Below are 11,954 nucleotides of genomic sequence, written 5' to 3' on the forward strand. Positions count from 1 at the left end.
CGGCAGGTCTTCCAAGCCATAAAGGTACTTCTATACGCTCGGTCCATATGCACGTGCATTTTCCTTTCAGCCATTCATAAAAAGTCATTCATGAAATTCGCTGATTTTTTATGATTTTGCCACGTTATTTTATACAGAATGACATTAGCGACCGATCCACTGTGTAAATAAATGACTCAGGATGGCTTTACTACGAATATCGAAACGAAGTCGTTGACAAATGGATGCGATTAATAGAGAAACGAATATACAAATATTTTATATACCATCAGGAGTTCACAAGTTAGGAATATTCAACATCTTTAAGCTTTTCTTTACCAAAACAAATTTAATTACCGATAGTAAGATCCTTAATTCTCAACCAAACTGTTATCCTACGTGTCACTGCACTCAGAAGTGCCATTTTCTCGAACAACACCTTCTTTTCTTCTTTTATAGACTTGAACTGTAACTCGAACACCTCTTCCAGCTTTCATAACGCGACTCCACCACTCTTAAACCAAGAATATTCGGTAAAAAACGAACATCTTTCCCAAATACTGCCAACTTCGTCCATGACAGCATCCAACAGCTTAAAGACTAATTTTTGAAAATTAATTTTCACGCGTCGAAATTGCATTCCTATGGTCAACATATAAACTCCACTGTAAACTATCAAAGAAAAATCGCTCACCTTCCTCAGCCAGAAAATCCACAGACGAACAGACGAACACAGACAGGTCCTTGGTAGACCTTTGACGCAACAACGACGCTTTAGGGACCTGTAAAAATTAGGAAAAAGACATTCATGGGGGCAAGCAAGGTACTATAGAGAGCACGATTGATTGGTAACTAAGAAAACGTAGACGGACGGAAATCTGGCGAAAAATATTGATAAAGAAATCGGTCATACTCACGGAGCAATGTGCGGTTGCTAGGGAGACCAGAGGGGCTGGACCACATCTCTACAGAGAGGAGGCAATCCGTCCGTGTATTTTGTCGAGAGGCGGGGAAGGGGGTGTCTCTAAGGGCGGCTGCGACCAGAAATTTCGCAGAGATGGAGTTTCTGCAGAATCATCACACGGTGAACACCTCCGAACCGCCGTACACCCTTGGCACAGGTGAGCCACAGTGTCCTGCATGGAAAAGAATTTTTGTTACTAGAACTCGTGCGAAAATCCAGGGGCCCCGGTGCAACGTTCGTTTCAACGTTACTTCGAGGCTTCTTGGCAAAGAAAAATTATTTTTGGCCTCTTAATTGGCTTCTTAATTACTAAAAGTGGAATTAATTGTGTCAGAAGCATCTTCTTTTCGTTTCATCTTGCTCCTCTTCGTGTGATCACAGACTCGTGTTTTGTATCCTAGTTCTATCGGATTTGGGAATTTTTAGTTCATCTTATGTATTTAATTATTATACTAATTTATGTATTAGGTTGGTAGAAAAATAATTTCGTTTTTTGTATTTTCCATTTTGGCAGCTTGATATTGCAATAAATTGTAAATGTGGTTATGTTATGCATCATTCGAAAGCGCTGATTCCGCTCTATATCTTGATAATAAACATCTTGTATGAAGTGATGATTCACGTTTTATTTAGGTTAATTAATTAGAGATAGAAAAGAAGCAAAACGAAATTATTTTTCTACCAACCTAATAAATTTGATTTCTTTATTATAATTTATTCTTCGGTTTCTATGGAGTTTCATGACGATCTTGGGCTGGGGATAGATGATCTTGAAATTGAAAGTGGAAGTGGGAGATGATGTATCAGTGAACTTGACGAGTTTATGGTTTATGCATAGTCCGGGAAGCTGGATGGAATATTTCGTGGAAGAAATTCTGGGAATTATCAGTTCGGTGATTTTCTGCGATTCGTAAGTTCTATAAAAGTTAAGGAACCATACTTGTGTTTCTTTGTTCGTTATTATTATTAATATACTGAATTTAATTTACGAGTCATTGGTTTTCCCTAGTTTAAAAGTATAAGTTCAAAATGGTGACTTAGATGGAGATACGTAATCAACGGTATTTTCGTGAAAATGATCTAAATAACGCAACTATGTTGATCATTAATAAATCCTGCTCATATTTGTCTCTTTTTAATTCAGGAAGAACAATAATTTCCAATTTCTTTCACATTGCCGTCGCTACTTTGCGTAATACAGACGAATCGAGATTAAATCAAATTTTCATATATTTTATGATTTAATAATTTATTAGATACTATAATTTAGATTACCATAATTTAGTATAACGTGGTAGATCGTGGAACGTATTTCTGGATGAAGTCCAACGTCACAAGGATCTGCAGAAGATTTATAATTTCTCAGAAACAATTTCTTTACAGAAGATAAGAAAATTTAGAATTTCAAAGTTTAAACCAAGTTTCTATGTATCTTCCAAACATATTTAATTTCCAAAATTAATCACTATACTCTGCTATACTGTACTCAATTTTGCTATATATTTCTAGACAAAGTCTATAGAATATTCCATAACAGTTCTCAAAGAACCTTCAATTTTATTTCATATCCAAGAATACCTAATTTTTATTTGTAACTTCACCGAATTCAGAATACTTTATTTTTAACTGTAACTTTACCACTGTCTAATTTTCATACAGCAATTTTTCAATTCGGAGCAAAACCGTGGGACAAAGAGAAAGAAAGAAAATGGGGTACAATAGATCCGAGTTGCTCCATTTTGCAATTTTATTTGACCGCGGCTAAAATAACTGTACTTAAAAGGGACTACTATAGAAAAGACATAGATTTCGTTAATTCTTCCACGTGTTTTGCATTCGCAGGTTCGGTAGGGAGTATAGAGGCCACCATACCTTCCGGCCTGTGCACCGGGCCTCTAGGAGTGCTGTCCAGCGAAGACACCCTAACAGACAACCAAAACGAGGAGACTCTGGGTGCTCTGCAGGGCACCCTTCGTCTGCAGGATCTGCAGAATTCGCCAGAGGACATCGGCGGTGATCAGAGCCAGCAGATCCAAAATTCTGGACAGAATCAAGTGGTGAGCGAGTTCGGGGCGAGCTTCTGGGTCGACGATATGGCTGGCTTTCCTTTGCCGCCGCTGGATTTGGACCCTTTACCTCCAGGCCTCTTCAGCCCATGCTCGGGTACCTACAAGTGAGTCGCAGAAAATATCTCTTCGTGCTCTTCATTTTACTTTTTTCCTTCGAGCCAAGTGAGATCCAAGACGATCTATCATTTCGCGAAGTTCAGTTAGAATTTCTTCTTCCTCGGTTGATAACAGTACTCGAGGAAATTGTATAGTATTCCACGATTTTCAGTGTTTGTTCAGAACAATGAGACGTATGTACATTTAGGTACGTAGTTAATAATTTGGTTAAACGGAGTTCGCTTTGTTTTGTGCAAATGTGACCGGTTTATGGGGACAGTGATTACAGACTTTGTGATTCTGTGATTTTCAATTTTCTCGAGACTAATGTAATTCTCTTTGTAATCGTGTAAAAGGATTATTAATCGCGATTTAGAGTATTTTTAATAGAGATTTAGCTTATTTTGGGAAAATTGGATGCGATAAAATGATAACACGAGTAGGGAGGAAGAGATTTACGTGGTGAATTGGAATCTGGTTGGAAGAATTGTTTGTGATACTTGGTTTGGAAGATAAATGAGCAGAAGATAGATTTTTGTGACGTCTGCAAAAATATTCCAAAGACAAATTTATTTTTTACAATATCCTTATCAATCGTTTGGTACTACCCCATTGGAAAATTGAATTAGTTTAACAATCACACGATTCTTTCATTTTTCACTGAAATGTATCGCTTTGAAGTTACTGTGAAAATAGAAAATCAAGAAGTGCTATGATTTTGTCACATATAATCGTAGATAATAACGATAATTAACATGATACGACAAAAATAAATTTACGTTTCTATCTTAATAAAAATTGATATTAAATTTGACCAAAAGCATTGTATGCTTTCAATAATTGCAAAAATTACGAAGTAAAAAGAGTCCGAGATGAACCATTTTGATAATTCTAGTATTAAATAGATTAAAGTTTCATTTAGTACATTGTCAGGAATAAATTATAAATTTCCAACGTTTGTAATAGAGTATAATAGATTGTAATTAGTATTTGTGAAAAATGCAGAATAATTATAAAATCTATTTGAGAATTCGTATCTGTAATGGAATTGTAGATAGAATTGAATAAATTCCGATTGATCGATTGAAATTACGGAAATTTTTGTGAAAGTAGTCGAGGCAAATGAGGTAAAGGCAGAAGCAAAAATAATACGGATTATAGATTTGCATGCTATTACGAATTTGATCCCTTCAAACGCTTCATCCTCTTACTATTTCACTCGGAAACGTAACGAGACACGATGCAGGCTGGCCTGACTAATGTTAGACGTTTCTACTTAGAACCATCATCTCCTACATTATTTATCCGAAAAAACGTTTTAAATCTCTCACCACCTATGTAATAAAAATCGTGTACTAAATCCTATTGTACCTAATATTTAATTAGTATTCGAATTTGATATTCTGAGAAATTCTAAAATTAAATCTTCATAAATTGGATAAAAATAAAAAAGAAACGAGAGGAGATTTTAAGTCGAAGAAAGGTGAGAAAAGTATTGGATTGTGAGGAAAATTCGAAGCAAGATTCGAAAATGATTATATTATCCTGTTATTATAATTTTATTATTAGAACTCCAATTATTATAATTTTATTATTATAATTTTGTTATTATAATTTTAAATTAACACAGGTACTTTTCTTTTTTCTATGACTTCCTGCTACCAATGAACCAATTCATGATCATTTCCACAAACAATTTTTCCTCTTCTCGAGCAATGAATTTTTTCCAATTTCTTTAACATATTCAACTATGTTTCCCATCCAAATCATACGCGTGTCACCAATTTTGGTACTCGATACCAATTTTCAAAAGACACGAGGATCTTTTCGAAGGACACTAGGATCTTTTCAAAGAACACTAGGATCTTTTCGAAGAACACTAGAATCTTTTCAAAGAACACTAGGATCTTTTCAAAGAACACTAGGATCTTTTCAAAGAACACTAGGATCTTTTCAAAGAACACTAGGATCTTTTCAAAGAACACTAGGATCTTTTCAAAGAACACTAGGATCTTTTCAAAGAACACTAGGATCTTTTCAAAGAACACTAGGATCTTTTCAAAGAACACTAGGATCTTTTCAAAGAACACTAGGATCTTTTCAAAGAACACTAGGAACTTTTCAAAAAACACTAGAATCTTCTCAAAGGACTCTGCACGATCCCAAATATTTCGCATAAAACTACAAAATAAGAAATATCCACCCCTGCAAAATTATAGATATTTAACTCAAACTTTATTCAAACTTCGCGAGCTTGAAATCAATCAAGTTTTCCGTATTCTCCCCTTATTCGAAAACTAGCGATTTTCTCTAGGAAAATCTGTCGCTGACATCGGAAGCGACGTTCAGGAAAAATGGGAAACAGAAAAAGAAACATGAAGAGGCACGTAGCTTAAACATGACTGTAACACTGTATTCGATGTACCTTGTAATTTTTAAGTGTCCTTGCAGTTGGGGTTGCACCAGAGGAGATTGCGCGCCCAGAACGAGCAACCCGAACGGAGAAGGTGTCGCGGATGTGTTACTATCGTTAAAACATGCGGTGGTCCATCCCGGAAGTCCCACCGGCGGATACTACTCCACGGGGGGGTCGAGTCATCATTATTCCCAGGATTACACGCAAAATCTTGGGCCACCTGTTCCACCCACGCACTACACATCCACCCCAGCCATGTCTGTGAACGTTTCTATGAATATGACCATGAACATGAACATGCACTCTGGGTGAGTACCATTTTCAAATGGAAAATTCGATACTCTTCGTCCTCTAACATTCTACAAATTTTCTAAACCCTTTTAATCCAGGATTTAAGTTCTATATCCTAATCTGATCATTTATTTGGATGCCTCTGTTAAAATTTACGATGTCAGACACCACTGGTCTTTAAAATTGACGAAGGAATGAATTACTAAAATGTTTTTGGAGATACACATTTGGGATGGCAGAAAATTTGTAGAAATTGGAGAAACATTCAGAATGATAGAAAGGAGTCCATTATATATGAGAATTTTGATATTTCGAATAGTTTGCTGAATAGTGAAAGGTTTGATAATGAAAATGGTGGTGACGCAAATGGTACCTTTCTTGATAAAAATGTTTTAATATCGTCTATTATAGATACCACCATTTTCTGCGTCATTTCTGTTCGGTAAAATTTGTAGAATTTCGAAAGATATTTAAGAAGTTAGAGAAGAACTAGTGTATTTTAAGGTTTCGAAATTTTAATTAATTTACTGAACAGGGAAAGAAAGCTTGGAAAAGTAACGCAGGAAATGGTATATTTTTAATAAATATGTTCATGAAATTCGAGGAAGAGTGAATTTTATATGCTGATAATTGCTAAAATTTTCTTTCCATTGGTGATGTTACAATTAATTAGAAATACAGCGAGACTATCATTTTCTGTTTACTAGAAATCGACACTTTGTTGGAAGCCATATGAATTGTAAGGCGAACCAACACTTCGTGATTGTATTGCGAAAATAAAAAGGGACGAATTCCTTTTAATTACGTAAACTTGTAACAATATATTTCGTCTTTTCACAATTCGAATAATACATCAACAATTATTCTATTCGTTTCTAATCTTAAAGGGTACGCCATTTAACGCGGGAAATTTAAATAATTCGAATAACTGTCAAAGTCTGTAACTTCTCTGCATGCAAATTTGTATCAAAATAATTTATTTCGTTGCACGAAACTTACTCGACGAATTGCATTTAGTTTAATTTATAAATTCATTCCTTCTAAATAAATAATTAGAAGACAGATTGAATAACCTATACGCATAATATTGCAATATTCGAAATACCTTAATTCAGCACGTTTTCAAAGTATAAGGAATGACGAAACAAGTACAAAGAAAAAGCTTCTTTATGTTTAGGATACAATATTTTTACTAATTTTCGTTTCACCTGACATCCGATCCCTATTACCATCCGAGCATCTTCGAATCTCCTATAATACAAAAGAATATCTATATAAGAAAAATATGGTACATGGAAGATCTTAAACCGTCTTATATACATCTTATTTTACAAGAAATTCACTTAACCAAACGACCCTCCCATTATCTCTAACCCTATCTTTCTCATGAATATAATTTTATCTTACCATTTCGAACGACATTTTACATCATAACATCTCTCTCTCTCTCTCTCTCTTCCTCTCTCTATCTCTCTCAAGCAACCCCTCGCCATTTTGTCTAGCAAAGAGAGCGCGTGTCTAAGAGGGTGTAAAAGCGGAGTTATTCAGAAATTTACGGTTGTGTGCGTAGATACGAGCAAAGCTATTCGTCGGCATGGGGCGTGGAACCCCTGTTAAGTCCCGCCCAGCAATATAATCCGGTGGAGCAGCAGGCAAGGGTGAATCAACCCCCGGCCAATAGCCTGATCGGCACCAGTACCCATCCTCATTCTCATCCCCCAGCGCACGGCCATTCCAGGCTGCAATTGTCCAGTGAGCATGCTCTGTGCATAGGCGCCACCGGGAACCCAGTCACACCCGACGACAATGGCAGACCTAACCTTTGCAGAATTTGCGGCAAGTCGTATGCGCGACCGAGCACCCTAAAGACGCATCTCAGAACGCACTCTGGGGAGAAACCGTTCAGGTTAGTGGCGGGACCGCTCCAGTTATCGCTCGATAATGTTCGATCGATACAGGTTAATCGTTTTAATCCGATAATTCCGTTCAATGGTTTTCTGTAGAAATTAGAAATCTGTTATACGAGAGAATATTACGGGAGAAGTATCGGATGAGAAGTATATGTATATCGAATGGGAAATTTATCGATATTTGGAATGTCGTTTGTAATCGTAGAGAGATTAATCGCTGTCATTGTGATAAGATCGAGGATACCGATATTTGTTACGTAAATTTAATCGACCAAGCGGATGGATAATTGTGAATGGACTAATTTCAATTTGATAAATATCCGAATGGAAAATATCAAAAGGTAAATAATGTTACTGCGTTATACGTAGGGTTAGCAGGGTTAAAGTAAAAGTTAAAATAAATGCGATTATTTGATAGATATTTCCAAGTATTGATAAAAAATTTATTCTAATCAATGTTATCAAAAATACTTTGAACCGTAAATACTTTTTTTAGTTCTTTGAACAGTGCTCGCAAGAGCATCATTCCCATCGCTACTTTAGGTTAGGTTCGAAACTTCGATGATGTCAAAACTGAATCTTCGAAAATGATACATGCTCAATATGAGATTAATACCTTTTTTTTTTTTTTTTTGATTGTAGATACAATTAGTTCACAAATTCTTTAGACAAAATACTTACAGCCATTTTTCCTATAAATTGTTTTTCGCAATTGCAATACTTAAATTTTAAACAGAAGGAAGAAATTACGAACCGATGTAACTCTGTTATTACTACCGATATCCACTATTGACAATGATAACACTATTTATCTTAGAACGAAAATTTGACGCTCCGTATGAAGAATAAAAAATATTTGTTCGATTGAAATAAATTTTGCAACTTTAAACGACGTCATAGTGACAGATAATCATTTGAATGATGCATATGACAGATCGATGTATCAAAACGATCTTTCTATGAAACCATAAAATTCAAATTTTAGGTGCAATAATTTTTCTAATATTATTTTATATTTACAAAATGTTTGAAGATTTACATTTTTTTTTTCTTTTTTAGGTGTCACGCGTGTTCAAAGGCATTCAGTCAAGCCGCGAATTTAACTGCCCACGCAAGAACTCATTCCGGAGAAAAACCGTTTCGATGTCCAGTGTGTGATCGAAGATTTTCGCAAAGTAGTTCCGTAACCACACATATGAGAACGCATTCAGGAGAACGTCCGTATAGGTGGAGTTTATATCGTTATATGGATTATTTATTTACCCTAACATGTGCCACTTAAACCGATATATCGTTACTTGGAAGTATTTGCATCTTGTTACATGCAAGTATAAAACTTTTAATGGCACCACTTATTATACAAAATTACTTTTCTCCTTTTCTTTTAATTTATACGAATTACTTCCAGGTTAACGATTGCCAATATAATTATATTGAACAATATCATAATTACGTTTTGTAGTTCGATTTACCTTATAACCGGCAACCTCTTTTTTTTCCAGATGTCGATTCTGCAAAAAAGCATTCTCAGACAGCTCTACATTAACCAAACATCTTCGTATTCATTCTGGCGAGAAACCGTATCAATGTAAGCTGTGCTTGCTGAGGTTTAGCCAAAGCGGTAATCTCAATAGGCATATGAGAGTCCATGGCGGTTCTCTAACGTGACACAGCTCAATATCGATTATCGATAACAATCACGTTCTACCGCGATGTTGTCGGATACCTGTGATTCAACTTGGCTCGAGCTTACCGGCGAAAATGTAAAATAAAATAACTGCGACAGTTGATACTCTCATAGAGTTCTGCTTCCTGACTGACTCGAATTTGCAAAGCGTTCGTACGAACACCTGGTTATTTAAGGGCTTACATTTGGATATTTTTTTAAACGATACACAAGACAAGTAATAATCACAATATGTGTTATATTTGGCATTAGGAACTCATCAAGAATTCATTTTTATATATATGTATATATAATATATATTTCATATATAATATATATACATATATATCGTTATCATCATCACTACCATCATCATCATCATCATCGTCATCATCATCATCATCATCATCATTATTATTATTAATATTATTATTATCATCATCATCATCATCATCATCATCATCATCATCATCATTTCATCATCATCATCATTATCATCATCGTCACCATCTCCTGAATCGGAACATTAAATTGAAGGAAATAAAAAACGAAACGTGTCGGCACCGTTATAATTTTAGAAAGTATGCACTCGCGAAATTTCCTGATCGTTCGTTTATATGTTCACGAATTGTTTACAAATAGGTCAGGATAGGTTAACAGGGTATCGCAGATTTAGACCTACAGCATCCACCACAGCACCGTTGATTATTGTACAAATATTGTATTTATTATAATTATTATTAATTATAATATTAATGTTGCTGTTTTCACCATCTTCAATGTTCATTATGTGGCTTTTTCTTTGTCAGTTTGCTTCTTTTTGTAATTGTAAAATGAAGGTATTTTGGCGCCAGTTTCATCAAAAAAAGAAAAAAAAAAAGAACGACCTCTCTCTATATATAGTATATATATATTATATATAACTTATATAATATCGGTATATAATATATATATATAATATATATAATATTCGTACGAGAACAACTAATTAAAAACGAATGAACGAATATGTGAGTTTTTTTGTTTGTAATCCCACAGCATCAGGACCCACATATTTCACGTAGAAAGAGGGGGGAAAAAAGGAGGCTTCATGTTCGCTGGCTAGTTGGTAATTAAGTGCGTAGATATTGGTTCATGAATCCTCGCATTAATTTACCTCTCTTCACAATTAAAACTATATAAAAACAACTCTCTCTTCTTCATTTAGAGTAGTGTCTCCTATTCACTCGTCAAAATTCTCTCGCTCACTCTCTCGTTCTCTCTTTATATATATAATGATGTATTTATAAGTAATAATATTCTTGGAAAAAAAAAAAGAAAGAAAACGTATGTATAATGTTTCTACGTTATGTACCGGTACGACTTGTTGCAGGGACGAGCTGACCCTGGAATCTCTATATCGGAGACTTCTAAATAAGCATGCAGGCTTTCTGGACCATCTCGTCACGCGACAAACGTACCATGTGTAGCGTGTACGTAGCGTAACTCTATTTAAAACTGTATAATGTCATCTCTGTCACACTGTATGTGTCTCTGTGATGCTTTATGTTTTCATTTCTTCTTTCTCTCTCTCTCGCTCGCTCTCTCACTCCTACATCGTCTCATATTTATCGATCAAGTGTTGTTCGGTAATCTGATCTCTACAACAGTTGGAATGGTTTCTCATTCGCTTGTGAAAGCTTCGAAGCAAAAAGCTCGTGTAAAGTGCATATTTATCCCAGAAGCATCGATGAATAATACCAAACAACTCAGTCTATTTTTGTCTTCCGAACGACTTTAAATAATATAAAAAAAAGAAAAGAAAAAACATTTTTATCTGGCGTAATATACATATATATCGATCACTGAGAACTGAAGAATTAATCGTCTATACCTATATATATCACTTTTCTTCTCACAATTTGCACTCCTCTTGAAACACGGACACGCAGTGTGTTGGAGAGTTGAACGCTCTTTACAACTGCACGATAATTTCGAAATAACGTCTAAAATTAATGACCAACGCCATTACGATGATCCGCAATTATACACGACGACGATTAACCATCGTAATAAATTTTACTTTCTCTCCGACGAACAAAATGATACAAAAAGAAAACCGAATAGATATGTGTGTCTCTAAAATAGATCTTTCATATTCTTCATTTTTTCTCTTTTTTTTTTTATTTAGTTATTATCATCGCTTTTAATAATTTTTTTCTCAAAAAATTGTCCATTTTTCCTTTGTTTCATATTTTTTTTTTTTTTTTTTTTTTTTGTTTTTTTAATGATTCATCTTTCGATAATATATTCAAGTGTTCGTAACATCGCATTTTACTTTACTTAATACAATAATTAATCATATTATAATTATCAATTAATAAAACTTGTTTCTGTTCGTACTACCTTTCGCTCGTATATTCTTTCGTACTCTCTTTCTTCCGTTCACAATCTCACTCACTTAAAGACTGCTAACCAATAGGTATATTTCTTCTGAAACAATAAGTGGTTTTTTGTCCCTTTCGGAAAACACAAAAATACTCTGTATCAAAACGCCACTTATCGATGTTACCTATTATTATTA

The 11,954-nt window shown here is 34.8% G+C and overlaps 1 protein-coding gene across 1 annotated transcript; it reads left to right on the top strand.

The window, feature by feature from the left end:
• LOC108552956 (protein glass) lies at nucleotides 1–9,669 on the top strand. The gene is made up of 7 exons (XM_017907662.1): nucleotides 1–24; nucleotides 918–1,100; nucleotides 2,786–3,116; nucleotides 5,560–5,832; nucleotides 7,386–7,721; nucleotides 8,785–8,952; nucleotides 9,228–9,669. Exons 2-7 carry the CDS (start codon nucleotides 1,037–1,039, stop codon nucleotides 9,391–9,393), a joined length of 1,338 nt encoding a protein of 445 aa, XP_017763151.1. The 5' UTR covers nucleotides 1–24; nucleotides 918–1,036; the 3' UTR covers nucleotides 9,394–9,669.
• Nucleotides 9,670–11,954: the final 2,285 nt, after the last annotated feature.

This window comes from Eufriesea mexicana, unplaced genomic scaffold (assembly GCF_001483705.2).
Source record: "Eufriesea mexicana isolate 0111107269 unplaced genomic scaffold, ASM148370v2 scaffold8777, whole genome shotgun sequence".
Taxonomy (NCBI): Eukaryota; Metazoa; Arthropoda; class Insecta; order Hymenoptera; family Apidae; genus Eufriesea; species Eufriesea mexicana.

Bases quoted from the DNA above. Each gene is read 5' to 3' on its own strand.
- LOC108552956 (XM_017907662.1), top strand. From the start codon at position 1,037: ATGGAGTTTCTGCAGAATCATCACACGGTGAACACCTCCGAACCGCCG. The intron at 7,722-8,784 runs GTTAGTGGCGGG...TTTCTTTTTTAG, and splicing joins TCTGGGGAGAAACCGTTCAG to GTGTCACGCGTGTTCAAAGG. The intron at 8,953-9,227 runs GTGGAGTTTATA...TTTTTTTTCCAG, and splicing joins TCAGGAGAACGTCCGTATAG to ATGTCGATTCTGCAAAAAAG.